This window comes from Plasmodium coatneyi, chromosome 7 (assembly GCF_001680005.1).
Source record: "Plasmodium coatneyi strain Hackeri chromosome 7, complete sequence".
NCBI classification, from domain to species: Eukaryota; Apicomplexa; class Aconoidasida; order Haemosporida; family Plasmodiidae; genus Plasmodium; species Plasmodium coatneyi.
Genome location: NC_033562.1, coordinates 601,822 through 620,532, shown reverse-complemented (window position 1 = coordinate 620,532; position 18,711 = coordinate 601,822). Strand labels below are relative to the sequence as shown.

The 18,711-nt window shown below is 42.9% G+C and overlaps 5 protein-coding genes across 5 annotated transcripts; 4 read left to right on the top strand and 1 right to left on the bottom strand.

The window, feature by feature from the left end:
- Positions 1–908: 908 nt before the first annotated feature.
- Positions 909–6,756, top strand: PCOAH_00016740 (Uncharacterized protein; the record flags this gene model as incomplete). The annotated part of the gene is made up of 2 exons (XM_020058483.1): positions 909–2,990; positions 3,214–6,756. The coding sequence occupies 2 exons, from the start codon at positions 909–911 to the stop codon at positions 6,754–6,756; spliced, it is 5,625 nt and encodes a 1,874-aa protein (XP_019914238.1).
- A 1,107-nt stretch (positions 6,757–7,863) lies between these two features.
- PCOAH_00016730 (Splicesome-associated protein) lies at positions 7,864–9,732 on the top strand (the record flags this gene model as incomplete). Its single annotated transcript, XM_020058482.1, has 1 exon — positions 7,864–9,732. The coding sequence occupies one exon, from the start codon at positions 7,864–7,866 to the stop codon at positions 9,730–9,732; it is 1,869 nt and encodes a 622-aa protein (XP_019914219.1).
- Positions 9,733–10,500: 768 nt separating this feature from the next.
- On the top strand, positions 10,501–12,458 carry PCOAH_00016720 (Alpha-tubulin N-acetyltransferase; the record flags this gene model as incomplete). Its single annotated transcript, XM_020058481.1, has 9 exons — positions 10,501–10,594; positions 10,709–10,758; positions 10,885–10,950; positions 11,083–11,121; positions 11,522–11,591; positions 11,742–11,785; positions 11,976–12,028; positions 12,219–12,291; positions 12,393–12,458. 9 exons carry the CDS (start codon positions 10,501–10,503, stop codon positions 12,456–12,458), a joined length of 555 nt encoding a protein of 184 aa, XP_019914114.1.
- A 555-nt stretch (positions 12,459–13,013) lies between these two features.
- Positions 13,014–14,743, top strand: PCOAH_00016710 (Uncharacterized protein; the record flags this gene model as incomplete). Its single annotated transcript, XM_020058480.1, has 9 exons — positions 13,014–13,082; positions 13,220–13,345; positions 13,465–13,516; positions 13,644–13,696; positions 13,860–13,913; positions 14,022–14,075; positions 14,182–14,263; positions 14,477–14,584; positions 14,682–14,743. 9 exons carry the CDS (start codon positions 13,014–13,016, stop codon positions 14,741–14,743), a joined length of 660 nt encoding a protein of 219 aa, XP_019914003.1.
- Positions 14,744–15,673: 930 nt separating this feature from the next.
- Positions 15,674–16,753, bottom strand: PCOAH_00016700 (Uncharacterized protein; the record flags this gene model as incomplete). Its single annotated transcript, XM_020058479.1, has 1 exon — positions 15,674–16,753. One exon carries the CDS (start codon positions 16,751–16,753, stop codon positions 15,674–15,676), a length of 1,080 nt encoding a protein of 359 aa, XP_019914284.1.
- Between the last annotated feature and the right edge of the window lie 1,958 nt (positions 16,754–18,711).

The following is an 18,711-nucleotide window of genomic DNA, read 5'->3' as shown; positions in this document are numbered from 1 at the left end:
CATCTCGGCTCGTGTGTCCACGAATTGGATTTCTTCCCTGCTCGTCTCATTTTTATTGCATACCTGCTTTGTGCGATTTTTTTCGTTTTACCATTTTTGCCAATTTGGCAATTTTTCAAATTTGCATGCTTTGTGTGACAATCCGAATATATACCTGTTTTTTTTTGTTTTTTTTTTTTGTTCCCGTTCATCCGTGCTTACCCCCGCGCGTGTGTACGCCTTGTCCTGTAGATACATAACATTATGCAATCGACCTGGAGGAAAATGCCGTTCTGGGGGCACAAACAATCTGGCCCGCTACTCTGTGCGCGCTCCGAACGACCATTTTAATTGTAGCATTTTTCCAAATAAGACTTGAAATGAAAAAGTGAAAAATGTTGCAAAAAGACGCAAACAGTGCTGCAGCACGAAGGGAAATAAGCGAACGCAGCCCTTTTGTTTTTGTACATTTTTCTTGTCCCATTTTGTTTCCTTACCAACTTTGTCCCAAGAGTGGCATACATGCATGGCATGTTCCCTTTTCATATGTCTCATCCCTTCTAAAGGAAACCTTTTTGTTTAAGTTGCAAACTTGTTTTGCTTTCCCCACACGGATGTTTGTGTACTACATAGCTACCGCACAATGACCTCATATTGGCGGAAATTTCCAAATGGGTGTATAAACGTTGTGCACGTAAGTATATGCTGTTTGGGATAATCCCCGCTTTTTTTTGTTTCCTTTTTTTGTACGCTTGCCTCGCACATACACTTGTGTGAAGAGGCATAGACGGGCTCAAAGCAACCCAACAGGCACAGACACGCAAAAATAAAAGGAAGAAGCCACTCCACACAAATACACACGTTAATGTATCCTGTGTACACTAGTGCGTGGTGCTAACCTGACCAAGGACAACCCTAAACTTGGCAAAATGAATACAGACTTAACAACCAAGGATGCCAGAACTGCTGAGGAAAAGTCCCCCTTTGGTAGACTCACCTTTTCCGAGCTGGCGCAACTTTCGGATTATCTAAAACCAGATAGAAATAACGAAATGTCGTTGTTAGAAGGCAAACGCGAGTTGCCTGCAGAGAACGAAAATTATATGAACAAGTCAGCAGAAAAAAAAAATTTTATGGAAAATTATGAACTAGCTAGCCAAAATGCAGGAAATAGCGAAAAAATAAAAAAAAAATGTGTGTGCAGTGATAAAAGTTGTATAGCGGATAGCTGTTTAGAACAAGCAGAGCAAAGTTACAATCCTAGAAATAAACTCGTTGATGAGGAAGAGAATAACAATTTGAAGTCTGCAAAGTGGTACGTGTCAAACGGGCATGACCCCATCCAAGGGGGAGAGAATTTACCAATCTGTGAGTCACACGTAAGCAGTTCTCTCACTGGAGAACAAAATGTGCTGGCGCAAAACGATCAACATGCGCATAATAACCTCTCTAGCAATTCCACGCGCATAGACAGTTCCGATGTTTTTTCCCCAACAATGGAGAATAGGAACAGTGTCAAGAAGGAATGCGCCTCACATTCGCCAAGCATAAGTAACAGCCGAATGTGTGAATGCAACGAAAATGGTAAAAGTGGGCAAGGGGGAAGCGACAAGGAACGGGCAATTGCAGACATGCCGGTTTGGCGCAGGATAAGCGGATTAAGTCTTTCGGGAGGAAATGCATTGGGGAAGGAGGGCGAAGAAGTCGATGGTGGTGATTTCGATGGTGATGAAGAAGGAGAAGAAGAAAGGGACGAGGAACCAGAAAAGAGAGAGGATGATCAATATGAGGATGAACAAATTGATGATGATGAAATTGAGGAAGATCAAATTGATAGTAATCAAAGCGAGGGGGATCAATGTGAAGATGATCAAAGCGGTGATGAACAAAGTGGTGATGAGCAAAGTGGTGACGAACAAAGCGATGAAGACCAACGTAAGGACGAAGAAGTAGACATACCCATCAACCCCACAACCACAAAGGAAAAGCGACTTAGCCAAGGCAGCAGAAGCAAGAACGACCGCGCTGCTTACACAAAAAGGGAGGAACAAATTACAATAGAAAAAAAAAACATGTCCAAGGAAAGGACGAACAAGTATAAAGACAATTTGAATTTATTTAATGAAGTTTTAAAGCACAAAAGTGAGTTAAGCTATTTTCATCACAAGATGATGGAGGATGATCGGAAGGATGAGCAGGATGAAGGGCAGGATAATCATCCCGTAAGAGGAGACGAACGCGTGAGCAGTACCAATGTAGTCAAATTAAGACAAAACGGAAATGCGCATCTGTGGAATAGTAGCTGTTCTAATGCTGGAGCGTGTTCAGGCAAATACGATGTTGCGCAGGTTGGTGTGAGGTCTAATAATAGCACGTATAGTGCGCTCAACGTGGGTAAAAATGCCTCTTTTTCGGGAGGTCGCCCCGCAAGCGAAAAGATTGAGGAAAACGGAGACGACATGAATGACACCGCCGGTTCGATCGAATTGGGCGAACCTGACAATCCGCGTGATGCCAGCAGCGACAGCTACCGCAGCAGCTGCAGCCGAGACCATGTACCATCGAAAGGGACCCAGAGGGGCGAATTCAACGGAACGGAAAAGGAACGCAACGAGAAGAAATCATTACAAAAAAAGAGGAACTCAAACCTGTACAGCTATCTACTCCTAGAAAATAAAAAAACACAAGTACAAAAAGTAGACATGAAAATAAATGTAAGGTTTAAAAATATATATTTCGTAAAGTATAAGTCTGTCAAATGTGTGGTGACTAACAATTCAGGTGTGGTTGTCCACTCATTCACTTTTTGCAAAAACGGTACAGATTTTAATGCACAGAATCGGATTCTTAAAATGTATAATAAGGATAAAGACAGCTTCAACTTGCTGCATCATGATGAGGTGCAGGTTCTCCTGGAGGAGCTGAAAAAAAGTGCCCACACAGATGTGACATTTGAACTCCTGTTCGATGCACAGGTGGTTAATGGGAGGGTCGAAATATCTTCATCGACGGTGAGAATGATACATGCTCGTTTTGCATAATCGTCCTTTTTATATTTTCTTATTACTTTCATTGTTCTTCGCGTCTATATTTTGAAATGCTCCAAATTTGGGGGAGTTGTTTCTCCGTTTTGACTACTTAAGTGTGACGGATGGCGGGTATATGTGTAAGCCATACGTGTGTAATAGACCCCCCAAGATATATCCTCATGTGATCCTTCACTCTTCGGGCCAGTTTTACAGGCTAAGTTTCTACGGCGTCGAGGAGGTGCCCCAGAAGGGGGTGGATCAGGATGCCAAGGGGACAAACAGCAGAGAGACGAGTGCAAAGTTAACTAAAGGGAGAATCAGTACCCAGGGTAGGGGCATCAGCGGGAAGGTTACTAATGGGAAAGTCACCAACCACTTCGCTACTAAGGTTGCTATTAAACATAGCACCCCCATTGATCCCCCCAAAGGAGCAACGGACAAATCAGCCAAGTGCAGCACCAAGTGCAGCGTCAAGCCCGTCACCAAACTGAAGGAGGAGAAGGAAAAGAACTCCTACATAGGATTCACCATATTACACCTTAAGTACCTCTTCCAGATGCAGGAGAAAGGATCCATTCATCTGAACATCTCAAATAACAACAATGAGGAGTTCGATTTTGTGAAAAACTACAACAAGGAGGAGTATGCACAACACATGGATGGAAAAGCAGCAGAGGAAATGTATTCAAATAGTTTGAGCTATGTAGACAAAATAGGGATGCTTTTTAAAATATTATTTGGTCATAGTTTGAATATCTCCTCTCAGAAGGTTTTCTTGCAGTATCAATTCGCTTTAAGTGACGTGCATGCTTGGCACCATTGTGAGGGTGACTTCTTCGACAGACACAGCGATTTTAAGAGCGCACTGGAAATGGTGCAAAAGGGGAGCGTGTCCAACCAGTTGGAAACGAAAAAGGGCATGGAGGAATGTTTAAAGAATTATCTCAAAAATTGTTCTCAGTATATTTACGACGAAATTACCATTTCGCTGCTGGGCTTGTCAGAAAATAACGGAAATCATAGTGATAGGAGTTACTGTAGGAGCGATGCGAAAAGTAGATGTACTTGTGGAAGACCCCCTTTTTGTAACTCCCCAGGTGAGGCAACCATTCAGGGTTCTTTCCCCCAAGGTGGAAAGTGTCCCTACGCAGTGTGTAGCGTTGCTAGTAGGGAAGGAAGTCCACACAGAGAGGTCAGTAAAATCATGAACGGGGGATGTTACGAAGAGGAAGAGGTGGTGAAACGCTCTATCCATCGAATTGCGGAGGCATGTCTACCCGACTCGTGCGAAACATCACAGAGGTTAAAACCTCACCTGGTCAATCTGTTAAACTGGCTACATAAAAAGAATGAGAAAAGCAAAAAGATAGAAACGCTGGAACATATCCTACGTAAGTATACCACTGGGTTCAATGACTACCTCGACTTCGTAGAACTCAGCAACAGCAATAAGGCATACAAGGTTTATGAGGAGAACAAGAGGTTGAAAGAGTACATAAAAAACTGCAACGGTTTTTTTATCGACACACTGATGAGGAACCACCAGGAGATACAAAAATTGAAGCACAGAAATAAGACCGTTAACATATTATACAATAGGGAAAGAATGAGCAATTTAGGGAAGGGGGGAGGTAAGAGGGACTCCTCCATGGTGGGTATCCATTCGGATGGGATGGGGGAGCTGGATGCTCTCGTTGAGCTAGATCGGTTAGGTGCAATAAATTTTCTGGAGAAAAAAAATGATATTTTTGGCAGCATAATTAGTAGGCGACCCGTTGGGAATCTGTCCACCTCGGTCAGCACAGTGAAGAAAGACGAGCAGGGATGTCTGTCCGTTTGTCCAGACGTGACCAGGCAGGATAGTCAAAGTGGGAGTTACCATGTAGGTGGAAAATTAGAACAGTCCTTTTCGAAAAGAAACTTCGCCACGGATACAGTGGATGGCAGTGGTACAAACAAGCAGACTGACCTTCTACATCGTAAGTCGGATTGGGCGAAAAAGGGAGGTCTACTCCTGCAAAACCTTCAAGGAAGAAACAGGTACAGTAAGTCGTCCCCCCAATTGAGCTCATTCAGTGCGTTTCGTTTTGGCAATGGGGGGGAGCTCAGAACCAGTCGAAGCGGTCGCTCCAGGGAGCACCTTTGTTCCCATTCGTGTCACCTCGAAAGGGGGAAGTCACGTGGTGGGCAAGTGACCTCACGAGGAGGAGACGACCAAACAGAGCGAACAGATCAAATGGAAAGAAGTGATCTAATCGGTCCAAATGATCGACGCCATCTGTTGAAGCTCTACTCGAACCCGATCGGTGCGGCCCTCCTTGCGCATACGTCGAAGAGGAAGGAACATGGTGATGTCACCACGGGAAGTCTTATAAAAAGCTCGAAAGAGACATATCTGCATGCAAGTACTAAGTGGACCGCGTGGAAACGTCGAACTGTTGGGGGGCAAGCTACGCAGGGCAGTAGGAATGACCATGTGGGGATGAACGGTCCGTCTAGCTCTGCACAGTCGAGTAATCATGAAATAATGCAAAGACCACCTCCTATTGCGTTGAAAAAGAAGAATACCACTGCGAGGAGCAGTCAAAAGGAGAAGTGCAATAAAGACGGAGCAACAATGAAAGGAAGTGTCCACACGGGGGGTCACCACACTGAGGTGAAGAACGCTGAGAAGTCCCCCAACGGGGAATGCAACCCATCGGAAACGCGTCCCCATTTGCAGAGTCAAAAATGTGAACGGGGGGTATCCACTACCAATTGTAGGAATAAAAAGGGTTCAGGAGATACCCCCCAAGGGGGTGGTAACCATTTTATAAATAACCCTAAAGGGAGTCTCCTCAGAAGGACAAAAAACAACTACGACACGAGCGAGGTGTTAAAGAAGGAATATTTTAATAATGCGAAGATGGGGTCAAGGAAGAAGGGGCAGACCTTACCCAATTATGAGGTGAACCTGAGAAGTGCAAAAGGGAAAGGAAAGGCAAACATAACCGAGGGGAAGAATAGCAGTTCGAGTGAGAACAAGTCTGGTGAGTCGAAGGTAACGCATGTCAGGGAAGGTGAAAACGCATCTGTAACAACTTTGAGAGGTGATATGTTGGGGGTTATTACGGGAAGGAGTTCTACACCCGTGGGTAGAAGTGCCGACCAAGTGCATGTTGGAAGAAAAGCAACAGACACGGTAGTTACACTTGGAGGAGCAAACAAAACTAACCACATGGATAACGTAGATTATAAAAAAAGGTACATTGAAAAGGTTATATCGACGTATGAGGATTATATTCCAGTGAAGACGGATCGGCAGAGTCAGGGGAGAAAAATCTGTACGGTTACCGGTTCAAGTAGTAGGGTGCAATCACGAGGGGGAAACATAAATGGTGTTATTTACAATGAAGGGGTGCTTACCCAGAAGAAGAGTCGCCGGGAGGATAATGCTATTAAGTCCATAAAAGAAATAATCGAGAATAACGTAACGCGAAAAAGTAGCTTTGATCTGAACGGTGTAGAAAAAAAGGCGCTCCTCAAAAATCTGCACAATAGTAAGATAAGCTCCAGTGTGTATCTCCACGGGGTGAAGGCGGGTGGTGGAGGGGAGAGCCATCCGAAGACTGTTCTGGGGGGAGAGAAACGACGTGCCCCCACCTCGAAGGATGCCTACATCCTTGACATAATAAATAAAAATCTGAATAAGTCCTTCAGCCAGCTGGACAGGATAAAGAAGAAGATGAGCGAGCACTTGGTCGTGTAGGTGGTCCAAACTGGGGTGGTCACATGGTCAGTCTGTCTGTTCCTATTACTGTTGTTATTGTTTTTGCACTTATTTTTCGATTCTTTTTTTTGCCCCTTTTCACTCCACCGCGGAAATGTGGAGAATGCGAAGGAAGAATACGCTGAGTGGTACACCGTGGGGGTGTTTGTACATGTAGCGTGGCGATGTCAGTTGGGTCACTCAATTCGCAGGGCCTACCTTCTTCCCCCCCGGTTGGTCGATCACGCCGTGAGGTTATTACCTTTTTTGTGGAACCCCCATCAGGGTCACATCAACCATACCTTCTCCAAGAGGAGAAAAAAAAAAAAAATCAATCAAATAAAATAATTAAATAATCCCGATAAGGAATTTTTTATTTCCAAAAAAAATATGATTATTACGCATACGTGAATGTGAATGGTACCTCCCGTTTTTCCGTTAGGGCTGACGGTGTCACGTGGTAAAACGTTTTTCGCGACATTGCCAAGCCGGGATTGTATTTTTTTTTTTTTCCTTTTTTTGGTAATTTTTTTTGCCTTTTTTTTGGTCATTTTGTTGCCTCTTTTTTTTCAACTTGGAGCCCCCAGGGGTAGCTCTATCGCTGAGGATCAGTGAAAAGGTTATACTCAGGAGAAGCGCGCAAATTGGAAAAAAAAGCAAAGAGGTGAAATCTCAGAACAGCTGACTGGGTATAGTTTGGGTGCATGACAGTCGATTGAGAGAGGGGGATCCTTCCTTTGACAGAACACAAATTGGAACAGGACAAGGGCTCCCCCTTCATATCCAATTAAAGCGTGTACGTTCACGTTTGTGTTTATCAAAGTGGCGTATTGCTGGAGAGGGTCTAGGGTGAGGGCGTCCTTCTTGGACCATTCTTCTATTCGTTCTGAACCTGCTTCTCAAGCAAAGGAGGATTTTGAAGGAGTCTGAGGAGAGGCATGCAAAACACCCTTCTACCGCGCCCAGTCAATGTGAGTAATTCACGGAAGGCTTTATCGTCCCAGGACGACTTGTAATTCTGGCGTATCGTCCCCGATCCACAGCTGCGTTGCGGTTGTTAGGTCATTGCCACCATTTTCTAGTTCTGCCCTTCTTAACGACTTCACCATGGCGCAGTTCCTGATAGAGCAGATCCGGTACATGCACGAGGAGATCGAGATGATGGAGAAGGCAATTGCCGACCTGATCGAGGAGAAGGTTCGCAAGAAAAAGGAGTGGAGCATTCGTTACGACTACGCTATTAGTTACCTGGTGGAAAAGATACAAACAAAGGCGAAGCTGCTTTTGCAGTATTATAAGGATGAGGACAATTTGAAAAAAGAGGAAATGCAGTTCATTTCGGGTAAGACAAATGGAAGGGGACAAACAGGAAAAGGCGAAAATGAAAACGACCAAAATGAAAATGACGCAAATGAAAAGGACGAAGAGGTATATTACGAAGAAGGCAACGACCTGTGGAAGAACTACTACGAACGGGTTAAGTATATCAGGGATTATCACAAAAAAACCAACATAAAAAAAATAGAAATTAGAAGCCACAAGGCGTATAAGTATGAAGCACTGAAGAGTAATAAACTGAAGGAGAGTTTCTCCCCGGTGGAGAAAAAAGGCAAGTATGTAGACATGCACAAATTTTACAGCGATTTTGTAAATATGAAAAAGATTAAAAATTTTAGGGTTAGTGTGTATCGAAAGAAGGAGTTGGCTAGCCAAAAGAAGAGAAACAGTACAGAGAAGGAAAAGGGAGGAAAAAACTCCTCCAAAGGGGGAAAACTGAACGAAGGAGAATTCAAAGAAATGGACTTAGTAACGTACCTTCACAATTTCACGCGCTTCTATTACATCCCAAGGTATTGCAAGTACAAAAATGAAGAATATAAAAAGTACCTCCAGAATGTGCTAGCCTATTTGGTGAATTTTTTTTCTAAAGTTAATGTTTTGGTGGACTGCCAAAAAATGTACACACAATATGAGCAGAGCTTTGAAAACAAATTCAAAGAGAAGGAAATTAAGCAGTGGGAAAAGTATACCTACGAACTGGACCTCTACTGTAACGTCAATGATAAGCTATACGCATCGGAAGGGACATTTAATTCGTACAAAAATAGCAAACACTATGAGGAGGATTTGAAAAAATACATGCAGAAGAAACTTACCGTGGAGGAGATGGAAGACTTAAAAAGACAGATCGAACAGGAGGACAAGGAACTAGCCAAATGTGAATACCTCATCGAGTTATATAAAAATGTGTTAAATAAAATTTTCCAAAAGACTATTCAAAAGATACAGAGGAAGCAAGCAATCAGTGTGGATGAATTACAGAAGAAAAAAAAAGCAGAAAAAAGGAATGGCCACTTGTTAAGTTTACGGGATCGTAATGACTTGTATGGTACTGAAGAATATAACCTACGAAATGAATTTCCCCATTTGTATAATTCGCATACCTTTGGACCCTCCTCTGATGATGACTCCTCTACGGATGCATCAGACGGGGATAGTGTAAACGGTGAAGGGGATGGGAAAAAAAAAAAAAAAGGAAAAGGAGCAGATGGAGGGGAAGAAGCGGATGATGAAGACCAAGAGGAGGATGAGAAACCGATTTATAACCCGTTGAATTTACCCCTAGGACATGATAATAAGCCCATACCTTACTGGTTGTATAAATTGCACGGTTTGTCTAAGGAATACACGTGCGAAATTTGCGGGAACTACTCCTACTTTGGCAGAGCCCAATTTGAGAAACACTTTTACGAATGGAGGCACTCCTTCGGAATGAAGTGCCTGAACATTCCGAACACGCTGCACTTTAAGGAGATCACCAAAATAGATGACGCACTCAACTTGTACGAGCGACTCAAGAAGCAGACACAGATGCACATCTTCAAGCCTGATCAGGAGGTCGAGTGTGAAGACTCCAAGGGAAACGTTATGAACATGAAGGCCTACGATGATTTGAAGCGCCAGGGGCTGCTCTAGCGGCGGGTCGGGGCGATCACCCAATTGTGATCACATATCCAGGGGCTTACCCTTTGTTTTTTCTTCTTTTTCGTTTTTTTTTTTTTTTTTTTGAACAAAGTATAACCCTACATTGCGGGAGGAAAACTGTTTAATTTCTCCCCCCTTTTACCGATAAAGAACCCCCGTTTGACATTAACCTTGTTGCGTTCATTTTTTGTGCACACGTTGGCATCACAATGCTGTCACTTCTCTCCCCCTGCCGGGATAGGAGTGTGGAGTGGGCATAACGATGAACAGCGCTTTCCCCCCTATTTGCCACAGAACCAACGTGAGCTTAAAAGATAAGTGCACGAACTTCAAGGTGCTTATCATAGAAAAGGATTGAGTTGGTGATGACACAACAGTGAGGTTACACCTTTATACGTCTGCGTTGATATCCCCTTCCCCGATCTGGATTGTCTACCCAAACATGTTTTGTGGACCGTGTTAATTATTTGTGCACATATCCACGTGTGTGTAAATTTTTCGCGGAATGGGAATCGTGTATTGTTGGTAACCGCTCCCCCTTGTCACGTCTGCATTTTTGCGAAACGGAAAAAGAAGAGAACAAAAATGATCAAATGGTTGCATGGGACTAGCATAACTGATGGTGCTATTCTTTTTCCCCTTTTGCGCGTTGCTAGTGGTTTTTTTTTCCCCTCTATCTTTGCACGTTCTCTTTTTTATTTTTTCAAACGCAAAGCGCAAATCTGTTCCACCTCCTTAACTAACCAGAGAACAACAGAAATGAATATTACCTCCGAAAAAATGCACAACCTGGAGATAAAGAAACACTCAAGGGTTGACTTGCTTCTCCTGAGGAACTCCGACCTCCATTCTTGTACAGCACGAAAAGTGTCTCTCGCGAGATACCATTCTTTTGTGCAGCTTTTTTTTTTTACTTTCCTCTATTTGCATTATTCATTTTGCTTTATTTTTTTTTTTTTTTTCCCAGTTCGGAAGCTCCAAAGGGATGTAGACGAAATGGGCCTCCTGTCTAGCGCGGTAGGGAGCAGCAACCGCGAAAAAGGGACTTCTCCAGAAACTTCGCAAAGCAGTGCGAGCCGCGCCGGGGGAGAGGTCATCCCCGAAAGTTCATGTTCCCCTTATTTTTGTGCATCCCTTTTTAAGGAGCAGCACCTGTCGGGAATTTTGACAACTTTAGACAACGTCGCGGAAAAGGACAACACCCTATACGTAACTGCAACTATATGTGTATCTTTTGAGTGTGCGTTTCGTACCTCCAATTTAGTGAACCTTAACAGGAGGAAGATTACTCAAGGGACTCTGTCCTACCCAACATGGCTTACTCGTTTTTTCCCCCGTCAGTGCTTAACACAGCAAGGTGATCTAATTGGGATGTTAAAGGTTTGGAAAGAAATGCTTTAATGATTTTTTTTTTTTTAATGTAAATCGCCTGACTGTTCATACATTTTTAAAACAACATGAGAATGTACAGAATTGCGGCAAACTTGCCAAGTGGGAAAAACGCCTCAACAAAACTGCGCTGTTGAAATTGAGGAAAATTACATTTCCGTATTTTCTTTTTTATGTTGTTTTTTAATGGGTAGTACATTTCTTCCGTTATTTCTGTTTCTTAAATTTTTCTCTTTTTAATAATTAAAATTTTGGGGGAATAGTTGTTGCTAGCCAATTTACAGTGGAATATTTTTTTTTTTTTTTTTTTTTTTTTTTTCCTCGATTTCACCGCTACACCAGTTCAATGATAGGTGCCCCCCTTTCTCATTTCCCCTCTGTTTCTTCACAGATTGGTACAAAAAAGCTGTACTTATATAACGGGAAAGACTTACACTGCGGAAGCTGTGCTTGTTTATTAGGTAACAAAATAAAGGACAGTTCACAGTGGCGAGTTGAGTGAACACACCTTTGTTGGTGACACCCCCTCGGTTTTAGTGATCGCAAGGGCGTAATTTCAAACTTACCTACACATCTGCTTGGCTATCTGTGCTATGCCCTCCCTTTTGCAGATTTTTACATACAGAGGAACTTCCGGAAGAGGGGCCTTGGGCTTGTTAGTATGACCCTCACTCCGGGGGAAAAAAAAGAACAAGTGAATGTGTTAATAACGGTTGATGTGTTAATAAAGGCGAATGCATAAATGGGACAACTGCTTCCTCCCTATGTGCACCTACGGGGGAAGAGGCGTGCAGATGTTTGTCCATTTGGTGATCCCCCCTTTTGTGCTACTTGCCATTTTGTAGGAACTATTTAACTTCATGCTGAAAGACAAGGCGATCTCCCCATCCAGATTATGGTAAGCATGAACGAGGGTGGTTTCCTCTGAGTTGGCCCACCCGAATGAAACTTTGCCGTCTTTCCTTTTCAATTCGGCCAGTGTATTCCGTAGGTCCTTTGAATTTTCTCCACATGTGCCTATATATATCGACGCATGAACATAAGTGTTTTTTTTTTTTTTTTTTTTTTTTCTCCCCTCGCGAACGCAGCTATGATAACCCATCCTACAAACTGCGGAGCTTCTTGAAGAAGCACTTCTCCCCGTGCGCGCTGATCAAGCAGGTTCCAATGGACGGCCCGTTTTGTGCACGCATATGTAGGTCCATTTGCATATACGTATATCTATATATATATATTTTTTTTTTTTTTTTTTTTCCGCGAAGCCGAACAATTTCGTCATCTTTGCGGAGTACTTTGGCGAACCGGACACAGCCCCCTTCGAGCAATGAGCGTCGGTGCGGGTAATATTGGGCACTGTCCCTTTTGGACACTGGGCAGGGAGTGCACAAAAGGGCAATTCGCCTTTCCGCCCCTTGGATTCATCGCGTAGAGCAGCCCGTTCGAACCAGTTCACTCTATCAAAAGACTTTATTTAGAACTCTCCTTTGTGAGAAAAAAAAAAAAAAAAAAAAAACGCAAGACATATAGACATCCCTTTTGGGCGAACCCTGAACTCACATTTTGGTTATCCACTCGGTCTACATTCTTAGCTGTCGCCTAACCAGAGCAGTTATTTAAAGTTTCCTCCTCTTTACATTTGACTGGAATGCATCTCGTGCATTTCGTTCCTTTTTTTTTCCCTCCTTTGAAAACGTCTTTTCTCATGTGCTTCTCTGTGCTAGCCATTTGTGCTGTTTCCCCATGAACGTGGAACCCGGAGAAACATGTAACCCGCGCTGAGCAGAGGTAACTTCCACACCTCAGTGCTTTTCGAGGTTGGCCCAACATATGTGCACACCGTGCTCGAGCGAAATAAATGCGCCCAACTTTGTGAAGACTGTAAGATGGGGCCAAAGGGGAAAAAGAATTCTGACTCTGCCAAGGCAGGCAATTTGTCCGCGCATGAGAAATTTGTGAGAGAAAAAAAAAAAAAAAAGAAACATATACAAACGTATGTAAACACAAATGTGTATGTAGCCAGTGCGCCATGCAACGCACCTTTGGACTCATTCTCGCCTAAACGATCATTCTTTGGCCGCACCCAAAAAAGGACGCGCTAATCGATGAATACTATTCCGACTTGAAAGACAACCGCAAAAAAGAAGAATGCCAATCCAGGTGCACACGGGGGGACCACGTTTTTAAATCTGTGGAGAGGGACAAAGCTGACTACGCGGTTAAAAAAATTAAGGCAACATCCAGTTTATTGCAGACCGGCATTTGCTCAGTCCATGCGTATGACACATCACACATGTCATCCCTACATATGGTGCTGACGCTACCCCTTCTTAACAGAGACTGGATGAAAACGAGGAACCTCCACCTTTCACCGACTTGGTTCCAAATGGTATCCCCCCTGCTAACAGATGTGCGTTTCGAAGCGACACTCCTGTGATCCTTTTTTTTTTGTAAACTTTCGGTCACGTCGTTTTATTCATGTTCACCACTTCCATGCACAACTTCCCTCTGCGCAGAGGCGAAATTCGGCACCGTGAAGATCACCAACCCTTTGCCCAAAGTAGAGCGGGTAACATTTCATCCCGGGGTCCGGGGGTATCCATGGGCATGCAAAATGGGGCAACTGCAACTCCCTACAGGGAAGGACGCCACCCACAGGGCAGTCACTCCCAGCTATGCAACATTCCTGCTAACCTACCCCCCGAGCAAATGAAACACCTCACCCGTTTCAGCGAGACCAACTGAAGGAAGGTTACATGCAGTGGCTCACGACGGAGAAACTGATGGTAAGGCTCGTTTGTTCATTGCCAATGCATTGTTAAGCGGCACCATGTATCGTTTTGCGGCACTGTCTAACTTGTCCCTTTTTTTCTCCACGCCCCCCCGTAAAAAAGAGGCCAAATGAAAGAAGAAAAGAATACGAAGAAATGCAGGAAAAATACTTAGAAGTAATAAACGGACCCTCGAAAAAAAAAAAAAAAAAATGCGTAAAATACCACCCACTGTGTTGTAAAATGTGTAAATGTATGTCTTGCCATTCGCTTTCCACGTCAGACTTTAAAATTATCGGAAGATATAAAAAAGGATGTAAAGCTCGCACGAGTGGTTAAGTCGCATTACCCTAGAGGAATAGTTGGTATCTGAGCATTTCGTTTGCATCATTTAATAGGCAGCACGTGTCAGCACAAATGGGGGCAGATCTGACAGGGGGTGCCTATTAAACCATCCTGAACTGTTCACACTGCTGATGGGTCTTGTGCTGGTCAAAGATGACTACATCATAGTGGGGAACACAAAATAGAATGCTGAAAATGTATAATTTTATTTTTTCTTTTTTTTGCTTGATAAGGTGTCGATTCCATATACAGTGAAAACACTGAGTTGTACAAGGACAAATATGAGGAGCTTAAAAATAGGCAGGAAGTTCGGGCGAAAAAAATGAAAGAACGTGGAGAAGGTATCGGCTTAGTCTTTCCTTACACAAAATGTTTTACATAAAATCGCATTTCACCGCACTTTCTCTTTGTTTATTTTTAACCCCCCTTTTTGTTCAGCCCTGGAGCGGCAAAACAACAGGAATGGGAACTTCCTGGTGTTCGAAGGAGACAATATGTGAAGGGTAGAGCTGATACGTTGAGGCTGCCTTGTGGCTGCTTCTTCGGTACGCCACTTTTTTTTTTTTTTTTTTTTTTTTTTTTTTTGAGCTAGCCAAACGGCCGTTTCGGCAAACTTTCGAGGTTTTTTTACCTGAACAGTTCATGCATTTTTTTAAGCATTCCCAAATGGGTATGCAGAGCAGCAAAAACGCACACACCATTTCAGGAATGCTCGTATATATAAAAAAAATTAATTCGATAAATTGCACACTTTACAATTTACGCAGATTTTTTGTTTTGATTCATAACGGTGTAGCCAAAAGGGAAATCAAAACGGTGTAAGAAGTGAAAAAGTTACCGCAAGGTGGAGGAGATAGACACAATATCACGAAAAAGGACTTAAAAAAGAAAAGAAAAAAAAAGAATACACGTACGTACACAAATATGCGGAGGTGGATGCGTTTTTCCACTTCCGTTGGGTGAAGCTAATAGGTGAGTTTTCTCCCGATCTGCCTGCACACGGAATTGTGGACGCGTCACAAAATAATTAGCGCGTCCAGCGGCACGCTTCTTCATCTGTGTTATTCAGTTCCATAAAAATTTCAAAATGAATTTTGACATTTTGTTAAAGGGATTTCCACACGAAACAAACTTCTTTCGCCAAAATGGATCCACTTTGTACATACCTGTGCCCCGCACGCTCGCTGTACACTTGGTCGGCAGCAACATAGCTGAGTGGGCTGGCCCCCCATCAAAAGGGCAACCACAACGCGCATCACCCCTCATATCATAAACATATTTTGTGCCGAAAAAACTTCTCTCCTTGGATGCCCCCCCAATTGGTTAGTACTGTACAGGGTAACCTGGTTGTCAAGGACAAGGAAAAATGCGGAACGAATAGGCGCTACATCCCTTTCGATTCGTTGCGGGGAGTACTATAACGCCGCTGCTTATGCCCCCGCTTGGTAACCCCCCGATGGGTAGCCCCCTGATTGGTAGGCCCCCATTTGGTGAGACCTATATTGGTATGGATCCTTATCTTCGGGCAACCTATTCGCAGGGTATGCGTTCAAGACGCCATTATAGCAAGCACTAGCAGTTGCATTTCCGTAGGGGGCTCTACTGAAATGTTGACTTTCCCCCCCTGTGAAAGGAACATCGTTTCCATACAGGTTGTTGGTGTTGTTGTTGCTGTTCTTGGGCACTACCCACGGGGAGGTATACTGCCTTCTGTAAGTCTCGTCCAAGCTGTTATCAACAAAGGTGCCACCGCTCAGTGGCTGATTAGCTCCCAACCCGTGTGCATTACCATCTACACTTTTGACGCTGTAGTGGCTGTATGGAAGATGGTGAGGGGGGGCTTCAAACACTTTACTCTGTTGACTGGACATTGCTGGAGGAGGAGGCCTCTCATCCTTTTGTATAATCGGAATGGTCACATGTTTTAATATATATCCTTCAATCACTTGTGTTTTCTTCGATGGGTCCTCATTATCTTGCGTATGTTTGTGCGTAACAACTTCTTGGATTGACTTTCCACCAACAGGTATTGTGGCGCCGTGTCTTAAATCGCCATTTTTGTATTCCGATGAGTTCCTTTCATGCACCGTCTGTGTCTTCTTCTCACTTGACTTTGCCTTGGCCAAGTCTACCCGTGTCTTCTGTTTGAGGTTCTTTATGTGCAAGTAGTAAAATAGCAGGAAATTAATGATGGAAAATAATCGAACAATTAAAAACACTTTGCTAAACTCCTCATCCATTACACTTCCAAAGGAAGAGTTTTTGTATTCGTTTATTTCCACTAAAGATATGACGATCACTAGAAAGAAGGACGTGTACATTAATCCCGTGGAGGCCAAGGAGATGGACAGCATGCTTGTGATTAGCAGAAGGCAGAGCATGAAATAGTCCATTTTGGAAGAGAAGATATACATCATTTCGTAGCAGTACAACCCGAAGTAGAAGATGTAGCATACGTAGAAGAGCAGGCTAATTATGAAGCCCGAACAGGCTGGTTTGTGGTCCTCCATTTTGTCACGGGGGTGATGGGGGGTTATGCCTCGTCGTGGTGTATGTAGATCGCGTCTGTGTATACGCCTGTGCTTGTGTCCGCGGGGTGGCTCTTCAAAACAATTGCATGGATCCCGCGGTTCGCGTGGTTACTACTTGGCCAGTCACCTTCGTTGAGAGGGCAGCTTAATTGGTTTTAAATTAATCCGATTTGGTGTAGCTTATTTTTTTTTGCGAATGGTACTTTTTTATTTGTTCCTTTAAAGTGAAGTCGTTATTTTTTAAATGAAGGTTTTTTTTTTTTTGCACTTTTTTTTTCCTTTCTTTTGCGTCTCTTTTTTCCCCTTTTTTTGTCCTTTTTTGCTTCTCTTCAGTCGGTCTCCCTCACGCGCAGTTTTAACCCCGCGGTTGGCACAACGCCCAGGATTTTTTTGAGCCCTTCCTCAAAAGTGAGCAGGCGGCGAGAACAAACGCGCTCAAAAGTGAACAAGTGAAGGAAGGGAAAAAATGGGGAAGCAACAAAAAAACGAGTGAAAACAAATAAATACAAATAAAAGCAATTTGAAACAAGTGGAACAAGCTGAAAGAACATAAAAGCAACACAGAACAAACAAAGCAAGCAAAATGAACATAACTCACCATGCCAGTTTCGCTTATTTCACATTCGAAATGTAGTCGCCTCTTTGGACTTTTTCAGACCATTTTCGTTGCCCACGCCATGTGGACACTTTTGCGGGGTCCCCCTAACATATGCACAACTGCATGAACTGTTCATACTTTTTTTGGCATGCAAACATGCATGTTCAGAAAAAATGTCTAAAAATGTATGAACAGTTCAGAAAAAAAAAAAAAAAAAAAAAAAAAAATTCGAAATGGCTACTCAGTTATGCTATCACGGGGAACTGTACACACTATACCAATGACTCAAAAAAAAAAAAAAAAAAAAATCTTCATCATGTGCTTATGATGCATATCTACATGATCCAGTTAGACGCCTCGACCGATCGGTTTTTCTCGCGAATAATTCTTTTTTCAAAATTTGCTAACAGAAGCCCTTTTTTTTTTTTTTCTTTTCCCATTAAAAATATACATGTTCTCTTTCAACTTCAAATGACACGTTACGCATTAAGTGATAAGAAAGAATACCAAATGGAACACACAAAACAGTACAGTGACGGTCAAATTAAACGTAGGTTTTTTTTTTCCCCCGGCGCATCGCTGCTACCCGAAATGTGCATGGTTTCCCCTTTAAGACAGGTCTTTGGGGGTATCTCATAATAATGGCATCTCTCCCATTCGTAGAAAACCCTTTTCCGTATGCATACATGGACAGGTACATTTCCACAGCATATGTTTTAATTTTTTTTTTTTTGCCCTTTTCCCACGGGGAGATACGTATAATATAAAATTGCATTTATAATATGCACCTGCCTTTTCACCTCACCAAAAAAAGAAGAAAAAAAAAACACATACGTTTCTCATGAACGTATATTCAAAAAAATGTAAAGTTCATTTGCCAACATATTAAAAGGGCATATTTACCTATGGCAGTGACTCTTCCAAATGGCAGAACTAATCTCCGAGAAGTGGAGATTGCCGGTGCGTGAAATGTATGAATATAAATGTACAGGTTGCATTAATATATGCGCTGCGTGTGGGGTTCTAAGTTTTACTCCCAATGTAGAAATCTTTTAAACGGAGGAATAAGACCCTTCGTACTGTTTACCTTTCAATTTGTAGCTGAGAAAAATAAAATGTGGCGATATGAACTTACGTAGTCATACATAGGGCACGGCAAAATTGCACGCATTGGGGAACGCCTTTGATGGGAAACGGTTCCTCCGCTCCGTTGCCCATTTTTCGAGCGACGGGTTCCGCGGACATACGATGTCATATAAAATGCAGCAATTTTAAAATGATGATATGGAACAAAAAGGCAGAAAAAAAAAAATATATAATAAAAAAAAAAAAAAATTAC